Source organism: Panicum virgatum, chromosome 5K (assembly GCF_016808335.1).
Source record: "Panicum virgatum strain AP13 chromosome 5K, P.virgatum_v5, whole genome shotgun sequence".
Taxonomy (NCBI): Eukaryota; Viridiplantae; Streptophyta; class Magnoliopsida; order Poales; family Poaceae; genus Panicum; species Panicum virgatum.
In genome coordinates, this window is record NC_053140.1 from 18,566,021 (window position 1) to 18,577,198 (window position 11,178).

The 11,178-nt window shown below is 50.5% G+C and overlaps 1 protein-coding gene across 1 annotated transcript; it reads right to left on the reverse strand.

Annotated features, from left to right (window-relative positions):
• Positions 1–5,328: 5,328 nt before the first annotated feature.
• Positions 5,329–8,107, reverse strand: LOC120709762 (protein GFS12-like). The gene is made up of 4 exons (XM_039995417.1): positions 7,850–8,107; positions 7,599–7,633; positions 7,058–7,105; positions 5,329–6,961 (listed from the first exon to the last, which is right to left on the reverse strand). Exons 1-4 carry the CDS (start codon positions 7,994–7,996, stop codon positions 5,329–5,331), a joined length of 1,863 nt encoding a protein of 620 aa, XP_039851351.1. The 5' UTR covers positions 7,997–8,107.
• Between the last annotated feature and the right edge of the window lie 3,071 nt (positions 8,108–11,178).

Consider the following 11,178-nt stretch of genomic DNA (forward strand, 5'->3'; position numbering starts at 1 on the left):
GAGACTCGCAGCTAGTGACACGAGGTCCGCAGGCAGGAGCTCAATGAACTCTCCGAGTCTCTGCATCGATGGTGCCAGGAGCTGCAGGAGACCGCCAGCCAGCAGGCTGATGCCGAGATGGACCTCGAGGAGGAGAGGAAGTCCCTTGCACGGCGGGAATCTCTCACCACCAGCATGGAGCGCTCCCTTCAGCGCCAGCGCGAGGCGCTTAAGGCCCTCCGTGAGAAAGCGGCGCAGAAGGAGGCCACGCTCCAGGAGAAGACCCGCCAGCTGGAGGCGGCACAGGCGGCACTGGATGCCCGGGTGCAGGAGGCGGTCCAGGAGACAGTCCGGACGCTGCAGGAGGACCAGCACATGGGGGCCCAGCGAATCATCGACTGGGCGGGTGAAGCAAGCTTAGCTCTGGTACCACTTGGAATGAGTCCAATCCAAGTGGCGGAGCCGCCAGCTTAAATTGCTGATGCCCTCCCGTTGCTGGACTCTGCTTCAGAGAGACTCCGGCGCCTGGATCAGATCCTCATTGGCCACCTCGAAGCCGAGGGCTGTGAGATGTGCCGGATGGTGGCGGAGTACATTTTGACCTGCCTCCGGAGCCACAACCCTGCCATCTCGCTAGCCCCTGTCGTTGATGGTCCAGTGGCAGAGACGGAAGCCTCCGCTCGGGAGAGCGTGCAGGAGGTCGTCGACTTTGTTGCTGCTTATTTCAAGCGGGAGCCTGCAGATTCCTGAGCGGCGTACCTGCAAAAAGACCGGGGACCGCTGGACCATCGTAGCAGAACCTTCTCTTTTTTTTGTGTATGTAAAAATACTATACTTGTTGAAATTTTAATAGAAGAAATTTCAACTTAGCTGTTTGTCACTTGCTCTGATCTGCCGTATGCGGCCCTCGGCGCCCTGGCCCACTGGTAGATAGGTTCAGATGTTGGAACCTATCTGCCATCCGAGCCGAGCAGATGCTCCGGACCCCCCTGTGGGGTTGAACGGGTGTTCTTGGGCATAATAGGTGTAGCACAGATTGTAAGTCAAACGAGCGACTTATTCCCTGAATAGGAGAAAAAACTACAGAGAGGAAAATCAAACTCGCTAGGATGGTACTAATGATACTGCAACTTAGCTGTTTGCCGCATGCAGAGTCGATACTTGGTATTTGGCTCAAAGCGAGCGCTCCGGGCCCCCTGGGAGACAGGCTCAATTGTTTGAGTCTATCTACCACCGAGTCTGGACCTCGATCTGCATGAAGCCTTTAAGCGGATGCCCGGGCCCCCTGGTAGGTAGGCTCAATGGTTTGAGGCGAGCTACCACCAGACAAGGCTTAATCTGCATACCACTCAAAGTCAAAGCTTAGTAGTGGGCCCGCGGGACCTATTCTGAACCTGCCCCCAAGCCAGTATGAGGTCCGGACTTCCGGGTACGCAGGTCCAGGTAGCATGATGCTTGTTACAGGGTGGTGGAGTGTGTAGGCTTAGGGTACAGGACCAGGCTAAGCGGCTACACCGGACTCCGGATCATTCCAGGAAACAAGCACCTTTTCTCCGGATCTAGTTCCCAGCGTTCTAGACCCCTCCTAGCAGTGGGTGAGGCCATTCTGTCGTACTCGATCCTTTGAGATATGCAGCTGGAGACCATAGTCACAAAGTTCCTGGGTCGACCGGGTCAAGGAACGGGGTCGAGGGTCGAGGGTCGTCACTTTATAAAATTGTGGTACGAAAGGGGTATACCTCTATGGAACGATAAATTATTATGTGGAACGCGACTCTGATTCATCCGGGTCGATATCTTCGGGTCGATGCGTCTTTAAAAAGACAAAAACTATATATATATATATATATATATATATATATATATATATATATATATATATGCTACTAATGAAGAAACTAATCTGCACAAGCATATAAGAAACATACAAAATAGTACATCTAGATCATACTACACGCACTCATCTTATTATCTAACAAAAACCACATCAATCCGCTATCAATAACCTTCTTATCCCAATTAAATCTGCTAGCAATGGGGCTACGACCCCTCTCAAACCGGGACGCGATCCAACCTTGAATGGGACACTGACCCTCTTTGACCCCGACCCTCGAATCGGAACGGCGTTCCCGGGTCGTGGGACGAGGCATCGACCCCGAATTCTGTGACTATGAGCTGGACTTGCCGTGTAGGACTTAGGAAGCCAACCCGTGAGCTAGAACGAGGTCCGGGCCCCTACTTACCCTGCTCCGGGTACTAGAGCACTCGTTACAAGGTGGTGGAGCATGTAGGCTTTGGGTACGGAACCGGCTAAGCGGCTGCACAGGACTCCGGACCACCCCAGGAAACGAGCACCCCCTCTCCAGAGCAGGTCCCTAGGGGTCCGGACCCCTCTCCCAGCAGCAAGGGGGTCCGGACCTGTACGGCAGTCCGGCAACTCAATACAGATTTAGTTGTAACGACAAGAGTGGAAGTCCGCGCGGGGGTTAGAAAGGGAAAGGTTCGAAAATCAAAATGTGAAATAAAATTTTGACACAAAGACAGAACTGGGAGCAAATCTTTCCTTTGCAACTTGATATACATGGCTTGCGCGATGGATGCCAGAGGCCGGGTTTACGAGGGCGGACCTCTACCGCTCTAGGCCGCACGTTAATGCTAGCCGGTGGTGCGATGGACGCCAGAGGCCGGGTTTACGAGGACGGACCCCAACCGCTCTGGACCGCACGCTGATTCTATCTTATTACAAAGGAAAAGTTCATTTAATGCTCTGTCTAAGCGTAAAACTTACGCAGATGCTTTATGTTCCACAGGTTGGGCAGCGGCACTCCTTCTATGGCAAGGCGAACGCATCCGGGCCGGCATACTTCCGTCACCTTGAAGGGACCTTCCCAGCTGGGGGAGAGTTTGTGGAGCCCTGCTCGGTTCAGGATCCGCCTTAGGACCAGATCCCCGGTGGTGGACCTCCTCGATGAAGCCGGCGTGTAGCAGCTTGCAGACTTCTTCACGGATGAAGTTCTGCCGCTCCACTGACTGCTTCCGAGGTTTCTGGCGTACCGGTTTGGCGTCAGGGTAGATCCTCAGATTGTGCTCGATCACTTCCCTGGGGATCCCGGGCATCTGTGACGGTTCCCAGGCGAACACGTCCACATTTGCCCGGAGGAAAGTGATGAGCGTGTCTTCCTATTTCTCCTCCAGGTTCCCCGCGATGCGGGTGGTCCTGGAGGAAGCCGCTCCGATCTGCACGGTCTTCACGGGTACATTATCCGGATCAGACGGCTGAACCTTAGGTGCCCTTGCGGGCGCCCTGGCTCACGAGGTGGAGGGGGTATCCTCCTCGGAGCGTGCAGACTCCGCCGCCAGAGCATGCAGTTTCTCAACTGCAGCGACGGCAGCGGTGCGGTCACCCCGCACGGTGAGGACACCGGCAGGGGAAGACATCTTCAAGACCAAGTACCCGTAGTGGGCAATGGCCATGAAACGGTAGAGCGCCGGCCTGCCAATGATGGCATTGAACGGGAGGTTTACCTCCGCGACGTCGAACTGCACGTTCTCCGTACGGAAGTTCTCCTTAGTCCCGAACGTGACCGGTAAAGTGATGCTCCCCAGAGGGAACACCGGTGTGAGCCCACTCCTGAGAATGGGCAAGAGGGAGCCAGCTTGGACTCCGGGATTTGCAGCTACTTGAACGCTGCATAGCTGATGACGTTGAGGCCAGCCCCGCCATCGATCAGCACGTGATACAGCCTGATGTTGGCTATGAAAGGGACGGTGACTAGAGGTAGTACACCAGCCCCGGCCATGTTCTCCGGACAGTCAGATGGTCTGAAGGAGATAGTGGTGTTCCTCCACCTGTGGTTAGGCACCGCCCTCGGGACCCCCGGCTTCACCGAGAGGACCTCTCGGCGAAGGGTCTTGACGTCTCTCCGGGAGACGAGTTCCGAGCTTCCGCCGTACATCACGTACAGCTTCTTGCGGCGCTCGTCTTCGCCAGAGTCGGTGTCACCATGGCTGTAGACGCCTTTTAGTTCTCGAGCACGGATGCCGACGCGTCGCCCTGGCACCAGTGGTAGGGTACCACCGCATTGCCAGGCGGAGGTCGTTGCCCAGTCCTTGTGGAACTGGGGGAGGCCTGAGCCAGATGGAGGAGACGGTTAACGTCGTCCCGCCACTGCCTCAGGGCGTCTGGCGAGGCTGCAGTAGCCGGAGGGTTGCGAAGCAACTCCCGCTACCGCCAGCGCCCCGCTGTTCGCAGCTTGTGAGAGGGCCTTTGACGGGCGCCCTGATTCTCGCTGGCGTGCAACGGGCGCCGCTGCCATCGGTGGCTGCTCCACGGGCACGGTTGCCCCTGGCGCAGGAAGGCGAGAAGCGCGTGGCGCGGATGACGCCACACACTCCGCCATCTCCACGTCGTCGTCGTGGTAGGAGTGCTCCACCACCCGAACCATGGAGACGAGTGAGAGATGAACTAAAACTAGCTAACTTCCCCCTACCTGGCGCGCCAAATGTCGGGTGGTAAACCCAGTCGGGTGGCAGAATGCACCCACCTAAGCCCTGAGGGAGAATGAACTCGAGGGGTAGTTAGGATTAGTCCGATCTAGATGCAAGAACACGATGAACACAAATGGTTTAGAGTGGTTCGGGCCGTCGGAGCGTAATACCCTACATCCACTGTGTGTTGTATTGTCTGTTCTCACAAGTGATTGCTCGAGAGTGGTTCCAGTTGGTGGGCTGAGAGTGTGAGGGAGAGAGTCTGCGTCCACTTGTCCTGAGACTAGCGTGTGCTCCCCTTTCATAGTCAAAGGGAGGCACGTACATAGCCGTTGAGACCCCGACAGGTGCGCCCAACGTGGATGTATTTAAATAACGTAGCACCTAGCGCTATTATGGTGCTACGCCTGAGGAAGATCTTATTCTGGGATTTCGCTGCCTCGTTCGCATGGATGTACTGACCGGCGCAAATCCTCTGACTGGCGTGGTCTTGCCCTGTCATGTTGGTGCTGCGCTTGCAGCTAGCCGGGTAGGCTGCGTCACGCATGCTATTCATGCCGCGTAGCTTGCGGCGTAGGCGGCATGATGGAAAGGGCCTTGCCGTCATATACATTTAATGCGGCAGACTAACGTACATCGCGTGCGCGGCGCCTACGGCTGCACTGTGCACCTTGGTAATATGCAACCAATAGTGGAGTCTGCCCCGTGCTCTGTGGCGGCAGAGCACGCCTCAGCCTCCCGCATTAAATGCGGTGAGTGGGCGAGTCTTCCGGCGGAAGACTCGCGCCTGCGCCCGCGCTAGCGGTAGTGGGGCACGTGACAGCTCCGGACCCCTCCTGGGCGTAGTCCTAGCGTGTGCGCTTAGAGGGCCCGGGAGACACGTGGAGATCCCGCCAGAGGAGGTCCGTGCCTCCGGCCGCTGGTGCTGAGCATCCCTCCTCGGGGGACACGTGGCGACACCGGACCCTTATTGTGGTAGACTGCATGAGGGGTGCTAACAAGGCGCTTAGGATGAGGCCTTGTAAAAAGCTGATGTCGCCCAATTGATTTGGGTCTAGATGGATCACTAGGAGGCAACATTACATTTTTGGCTTTAACAGATGCCTCTCCAGAAAGTTTATAGCCAAATGTTATGTCGATCCAGTGATGCAGTTGTTGTGATACTCTATCACTCTCTAAAGCATCCCTATGCAGACAAATGAAATCCTCTGCGGATGTTGCCCAGGAAGGCAAAGCCAAATCACTCATTTCAGAATGAAGCGAAGCGAAAATCCGAGGATCACTATAAAATTCTGGAATGCATTCATCAGGCGTCCACTGGTAAAGCCTTTGCATACTAGACGGGTATTCATTGGGCTCATAGACCGAACGCACAGCTGACCTTAAGATGGTCTTAGGTAACCTCCTTGCTTTGTAACTGCAGACAGCTAGCTCTGACAGACACTCATCAGAAACATGATGCGAAATCTCAGATGATGAATACGTAAAATCCAACTGCTCGTCACCTTTTGCCAACCGCCATTTACTTTTGGTTAGGTCCCTCCAACCATTATCAGAACTTTCATCAGGCATCACAGTGAAATCTATTACCCAAGGCATCACAGTGTGAAAAGCTGGATCACCCCACCTTCTACCAGCTAACTTGTTTAAGACAAGAAGGTATTCATAATTGCTCAGCTCACCTTTCCACCATTGCTTAAAGTGAGATTGCCAATCCAAGGATGATTGCAGTTTAAAACCAGTATAAATGGCTTTTGAGGAACAGTCCTCCTTAAAACAGCATGAGTTAGGTGAGCATTTCAGATCAGAAAAACCCCAACTGTGTTTTACAGGGCAGGTATCAGTTATGCTCAGGTAAGGCCATAAGGAATCAGACATCAAGACGTTTGATGGCCTTAGATTGCCATGATGAACTCCTGAATCATGAAGGTATGCCAAAGCAGATATTATCTGGTAGATAAGAAATCTAATATGCCAATCTGAGCAGAATGCCTCTGGACTGTAATGCATGATATTTTCCAAAGTGTATGGAGCCTTTGGATGTAATATGAAGCAATGATCAGATGTTTCTAGAACACCTAACACTGGTAAGATGTTGGGATGCCTCACATGTCCAGAAGGATGCAAGTCATCAAATGCTGAAAATCCAACAAAACTGAGGAAATCTAATCCAGTTAAACCACTAATTTTGTTTTCAGATAACAGATTTAATGAATTAATCACATTCTCTTCAGTTGAGAAGTTCAGGTAACTCAAGATAAGCTCTTCGACCTCTGAAGTGTGGTCTATGCTGAGATAGCAAACAGGAGTTAATTTGGCAATTGTGCTTATGATCTTTTGCTGCTTACTGAGCCCAGGGGGATTTTCATGATCTTCAATGCATCCTTTGCCAGAAGAGGAATCTGATTGCTGAGTATCCTGGTCATCATCATTATATACTGTTTGCTCTGGCAGGGTGTCATTATGAATACCATTCTCCAAGGAATTGTTGTCACTGTAGGGAATGAAAATGTGGAGAATTCCGTATATGTTGATACATCAATTTTGGAGCCTTTTGAAGATAAATATAATCCTTGGAAAAGAGAATTACCATTTTTTACTGCCCAGGCCCACTAAAACAAAACTGGAGTAATGCTGCCTGCAACATATATGGATGAGTGGAAAGGAGTGGAAACAAGAAACAGCATTAAGTTTATGGTAGTAACCTTTTTTATAGAAAAGTAAGAAATTATCCGCATTACTAATTTGTCCGCTTTCTGTCTATCAGAATTTGTGGCATATATTTTGTAGATTTCCAAACTAGGTTGTCTACTAAGCAGATGTATTCCAAAGGTCCTACACAAAAATCCGTACGTGCTTACTTTGTTCCAATATTAAACAAGAATTTCAAGCAGCATTGATAGAGTATCTGATCTGAAAGACTGAAACATACAGCTCACTCTAGTTGGAATTGCACCGAAGCACATTCCCAGCTGGAGCAGTAGTTGCAAGCTTATAACGACGTAACATTATACACAGCTACAGTCGAATGAAATAATTTTGTCATAATGACATCGACACACTGCAGCGGTGTCCAAATATCTTAACATGAGAAGCCGAAAACCAAGAAAGTCGTGGATGCGTAGCTTTACCTCCCGTTAGTTTCCTCCGCTCCATCAGACGCTATCTGCACGAAAAGGAAACAAGCATTAAGCCGAAGCTACAGCCAGAAGCTCTTCCAAACCAAGCAGGGGTTTATGCATGCGAATAATGGAGGCTTAACAAACTCGGTCGCAAAACAGCAAGCTGGTCGAACCGAAGAGAAGGCCCGCGACGAGTTTGGGGGCACGCGTCGGCGAAAAGCGCCGAGAAACACACGGAAAATAGAGCGGCCGGGGCGGACCTGGACGACGGCGGAAGCGGCGAAGGGGAGCGGGGAGTCGGAGAGGCCGTGGACGAAGGAGAGGCGGGAGCCGCCGAGGTCGGAGCGGACGAGGCGCTCCAGGCAGTCCGGGCACGCCCCCGCGGCCGCCTCCGGCGAGCAGCCCATCGCCGGCGGCTGGATCGGAGGAGCCGCGGCCGAATTCGTGGGACGGATGCCTCTGTGCTGCGGACCCCTCCGGAATGCAGAGCGGACCGGGTGGGCTGGGCTGTGGGCCGGAGTGGGTGAGCGGACCGCCTCTTGATTTTCACATGAATAATGGGAGTCGCCCGTGGCGTCTATTAGTTTCGTAATTTGACTTTTCGGTATGAATAAATCGTATTTTTTTATTTTTTATGATGTATTTTGTTATTTTTATTGTCCATCGATATTTTAATATAAGACTACTCCAAATTATTATATTTGTCTTTTGTGGAGTGTCAAAGAGGTGCTATATCGTTGCAGCGGTTTTTTTTTTCAGCCCCTCTTAAACTTTTTCCTACCCATCTAATGTTGCTTAATATTTATGTTTACGCCTAATGAAAATTGATCTAGTGCTGAGTCTACAAATAGTCAATAGTAGCATTAACTTAAAAGTTTCTAAACATCATGTAAAATATCACAGTGATTCAAATTCAGCAATACCAATTAAACCAATTCTAAAAAAAGTTAAGATATCTTCTACAACATAAAAAAACACTCATTGCTAAGAATATGCCTATAACACCTGTAACTACTATCCAATAAACAAAACATAAGAGGAAAAATTACAAGAACCCATAACCTATATACATATATAGATAAATGATTGGTGCAATCGTATATAATCAAACAGTAAGGTGTCATATTGGGGATCAACTTAGGGGGGCTGTTGAAGCTGGTATTTTTTAGTTTAAATTCAAAATTGAGTTTTGGGAGTGGATACTGGGGCTCTTTTGGACATGCTCTTAGCTAGTATTTATAAATTTTATTTTTTAGGAAAAAGCTTCAAAAATAGGAAAGAAAAAGGACTGACCATCATCAAGTTTCTTGTAATGAAGTATGTTACTCTTCATGCATTACTTGACTTGAATTAGACAAATTAGAAAATTGCTTGCTGAACTTGACCTTTTAGAATCTAACAATGTATTCCTTTTCTTTGTGGATCTAAAAGGTATATTTTGAGAGTCTGGGAACTTAGATGGCATACTCGGGATAAATTTAGAGGCGGTACATGTATTTTACTCTTATTAATAAATAGAGGTCCCTTTATTCTTATCAAAAGAAAAAATTAGACACTGTTGTACACTATCTCATTTGATATTTGGCTTGTGCTCATAATATAAGTCACAGAGGCACTGTTGTATTTGGAATCGTCAATCTCTTCCGTGCCACCGTGATCTACTTCTTCTGAGCTACTGGTTGCAGTCAATTTGAGGCAGGGTGACGTATAGTCCAAGATCTTCTTCCCTGATGCTGATAAAATTTCGTATTCATCAGCCGACGTCTTAACTTGGATACCACCCCCTCACAGAAGTCATTCTACCATCACCACTAAGTTGAGTAAGTAGATGGTCAAGAAGCTAAGGAAAAGCTTAAAACAAGTGACTAATTATGTCATAGAGCATCCTGAATGTCTCGTCAATAGCTGGATCAGCTATGGAGGCATATGTTGTTGCTTACATTCCAAATCATATGAAGATGACGAGGGCCGGTGCGACTTACCTTGGCAAGGCTATATTAGGATCCGAGAAGACAATCAAGTGGTCCAATTCAGGGGCTGAATGGATGCGACAAGCTGCAGAGGTGCAAGTGCAGGAGCTCAGTGGCTGCACCTACAATCTCGTGACTATCAAGACATCATCTCAAGCAGAACATGTTATTGCCAGCTGGGTAGCCTCAGCGGGACCCATGCATGAATTCAGGGTACGGTTCGCTGAGGAACTATGTGACGATGACAATATTGAAAATAGCGGAATAAGGTATTTAGGCTGACCACAGCGGAGGGAGCAAGAGCAAATTTGCTCTCTCCTCGTTTCCCACGCCCTCTCTGTTTACAGTACCAAACAGTACATCTATAGTGTCAAACAATGTATTTGCTCCTTCATTTCCTCCTTCACTGTGGACGGTCTAAAGAAGCTGGTGTTTGTAGAGACTAAAAAAAGACTATAATGGGTTATAGCGGAATAAGGTATTTAGAAGCTGGTGTTTGTAGAGACTAAAAAAGATTATAATGGGTTATAGTCTAACTAACTCATTTAGCGGTTATGTAAATAACATGTGTTAGAAATTAGCACCCCTAACTTTTACAGCGACTTCCTAAAAGCTGTACCAAATTAATATGATATCACTTCTTCTATGGACCCTATACCCGCACTACGCCAACAAAATCTTCACCTAGACACTAATATGAGAGACCAACTCTATATGAAAACTCAACTTTAGTACAGCACAAAACTTTTACATTTTTTATGTGGCTACCCTACCATGACACGACTACACTACATATAGATGGCCAACGGGCCAGCCTGGCTCGGCACGGCACAGGCACGGGCTAGGCACGCCCCGAAGGAGGTCGGGCCGGCACGGCACGTCGTGCCTCCCGGGCCATGCCTCTCCGGCCCACGGGCTCAGCCAGCGGCCCAAGTCCGGCACGTTGTATCATCGGGCCAGCCCGAAAGCACGACAGGCTAACGGGCCGCCCGAGGCACAAAGTGGCCCGCGTGGCCTACTTCCACCATGCCGCTGCCGTCCGCTAGCTCGCCGGCGCCGCAATCTGCTCGTCGGCGCTGCCGGCCTTCCCTTGCACTCTGCCGCCTACCTTGCTGACGCAGCCCCCACGTGCCATCGTGATCTGCTTGCCCACCAGCCCGTGCCGCGCAGAGGATATACCCGAGCCGCGTCAAGGTGTCGAGCTCGTCGCGACGGAAGGGAGATGGGGCGCGAGCAGCAATTGCCATCAGGAGAAGAAAAGGAAGGGTGCCTCGTGCTCGTTGCCAGCTTGCCGCTTGTTGAGGGGAATCGATTGGGGATCCCAATCGACGGAGGGTCGGAGGATGGAGGCGGAGATTGACGTAGAGGAGGCGAAAGAAAAAAAACAGGGCACCAACCACCAGATAGAAGGGACCTAGGGTTTTGAGAGACAGGTTAACGGGCTATTAACAGGCCGGTCTTAAACATCGGGCTGTGCCGTGCCGCCCGCCGTGCTCCACTGGCAGTCCAATTGGGTCGTGTCGTGCTTGGGCCAGGCCAAAAATCCGGGCCACGTGCCGAGCTGTCGGGCCTCGGGCCTTTTGGCCATCTATAACACTGCATGCCAATTTTGGCATCTC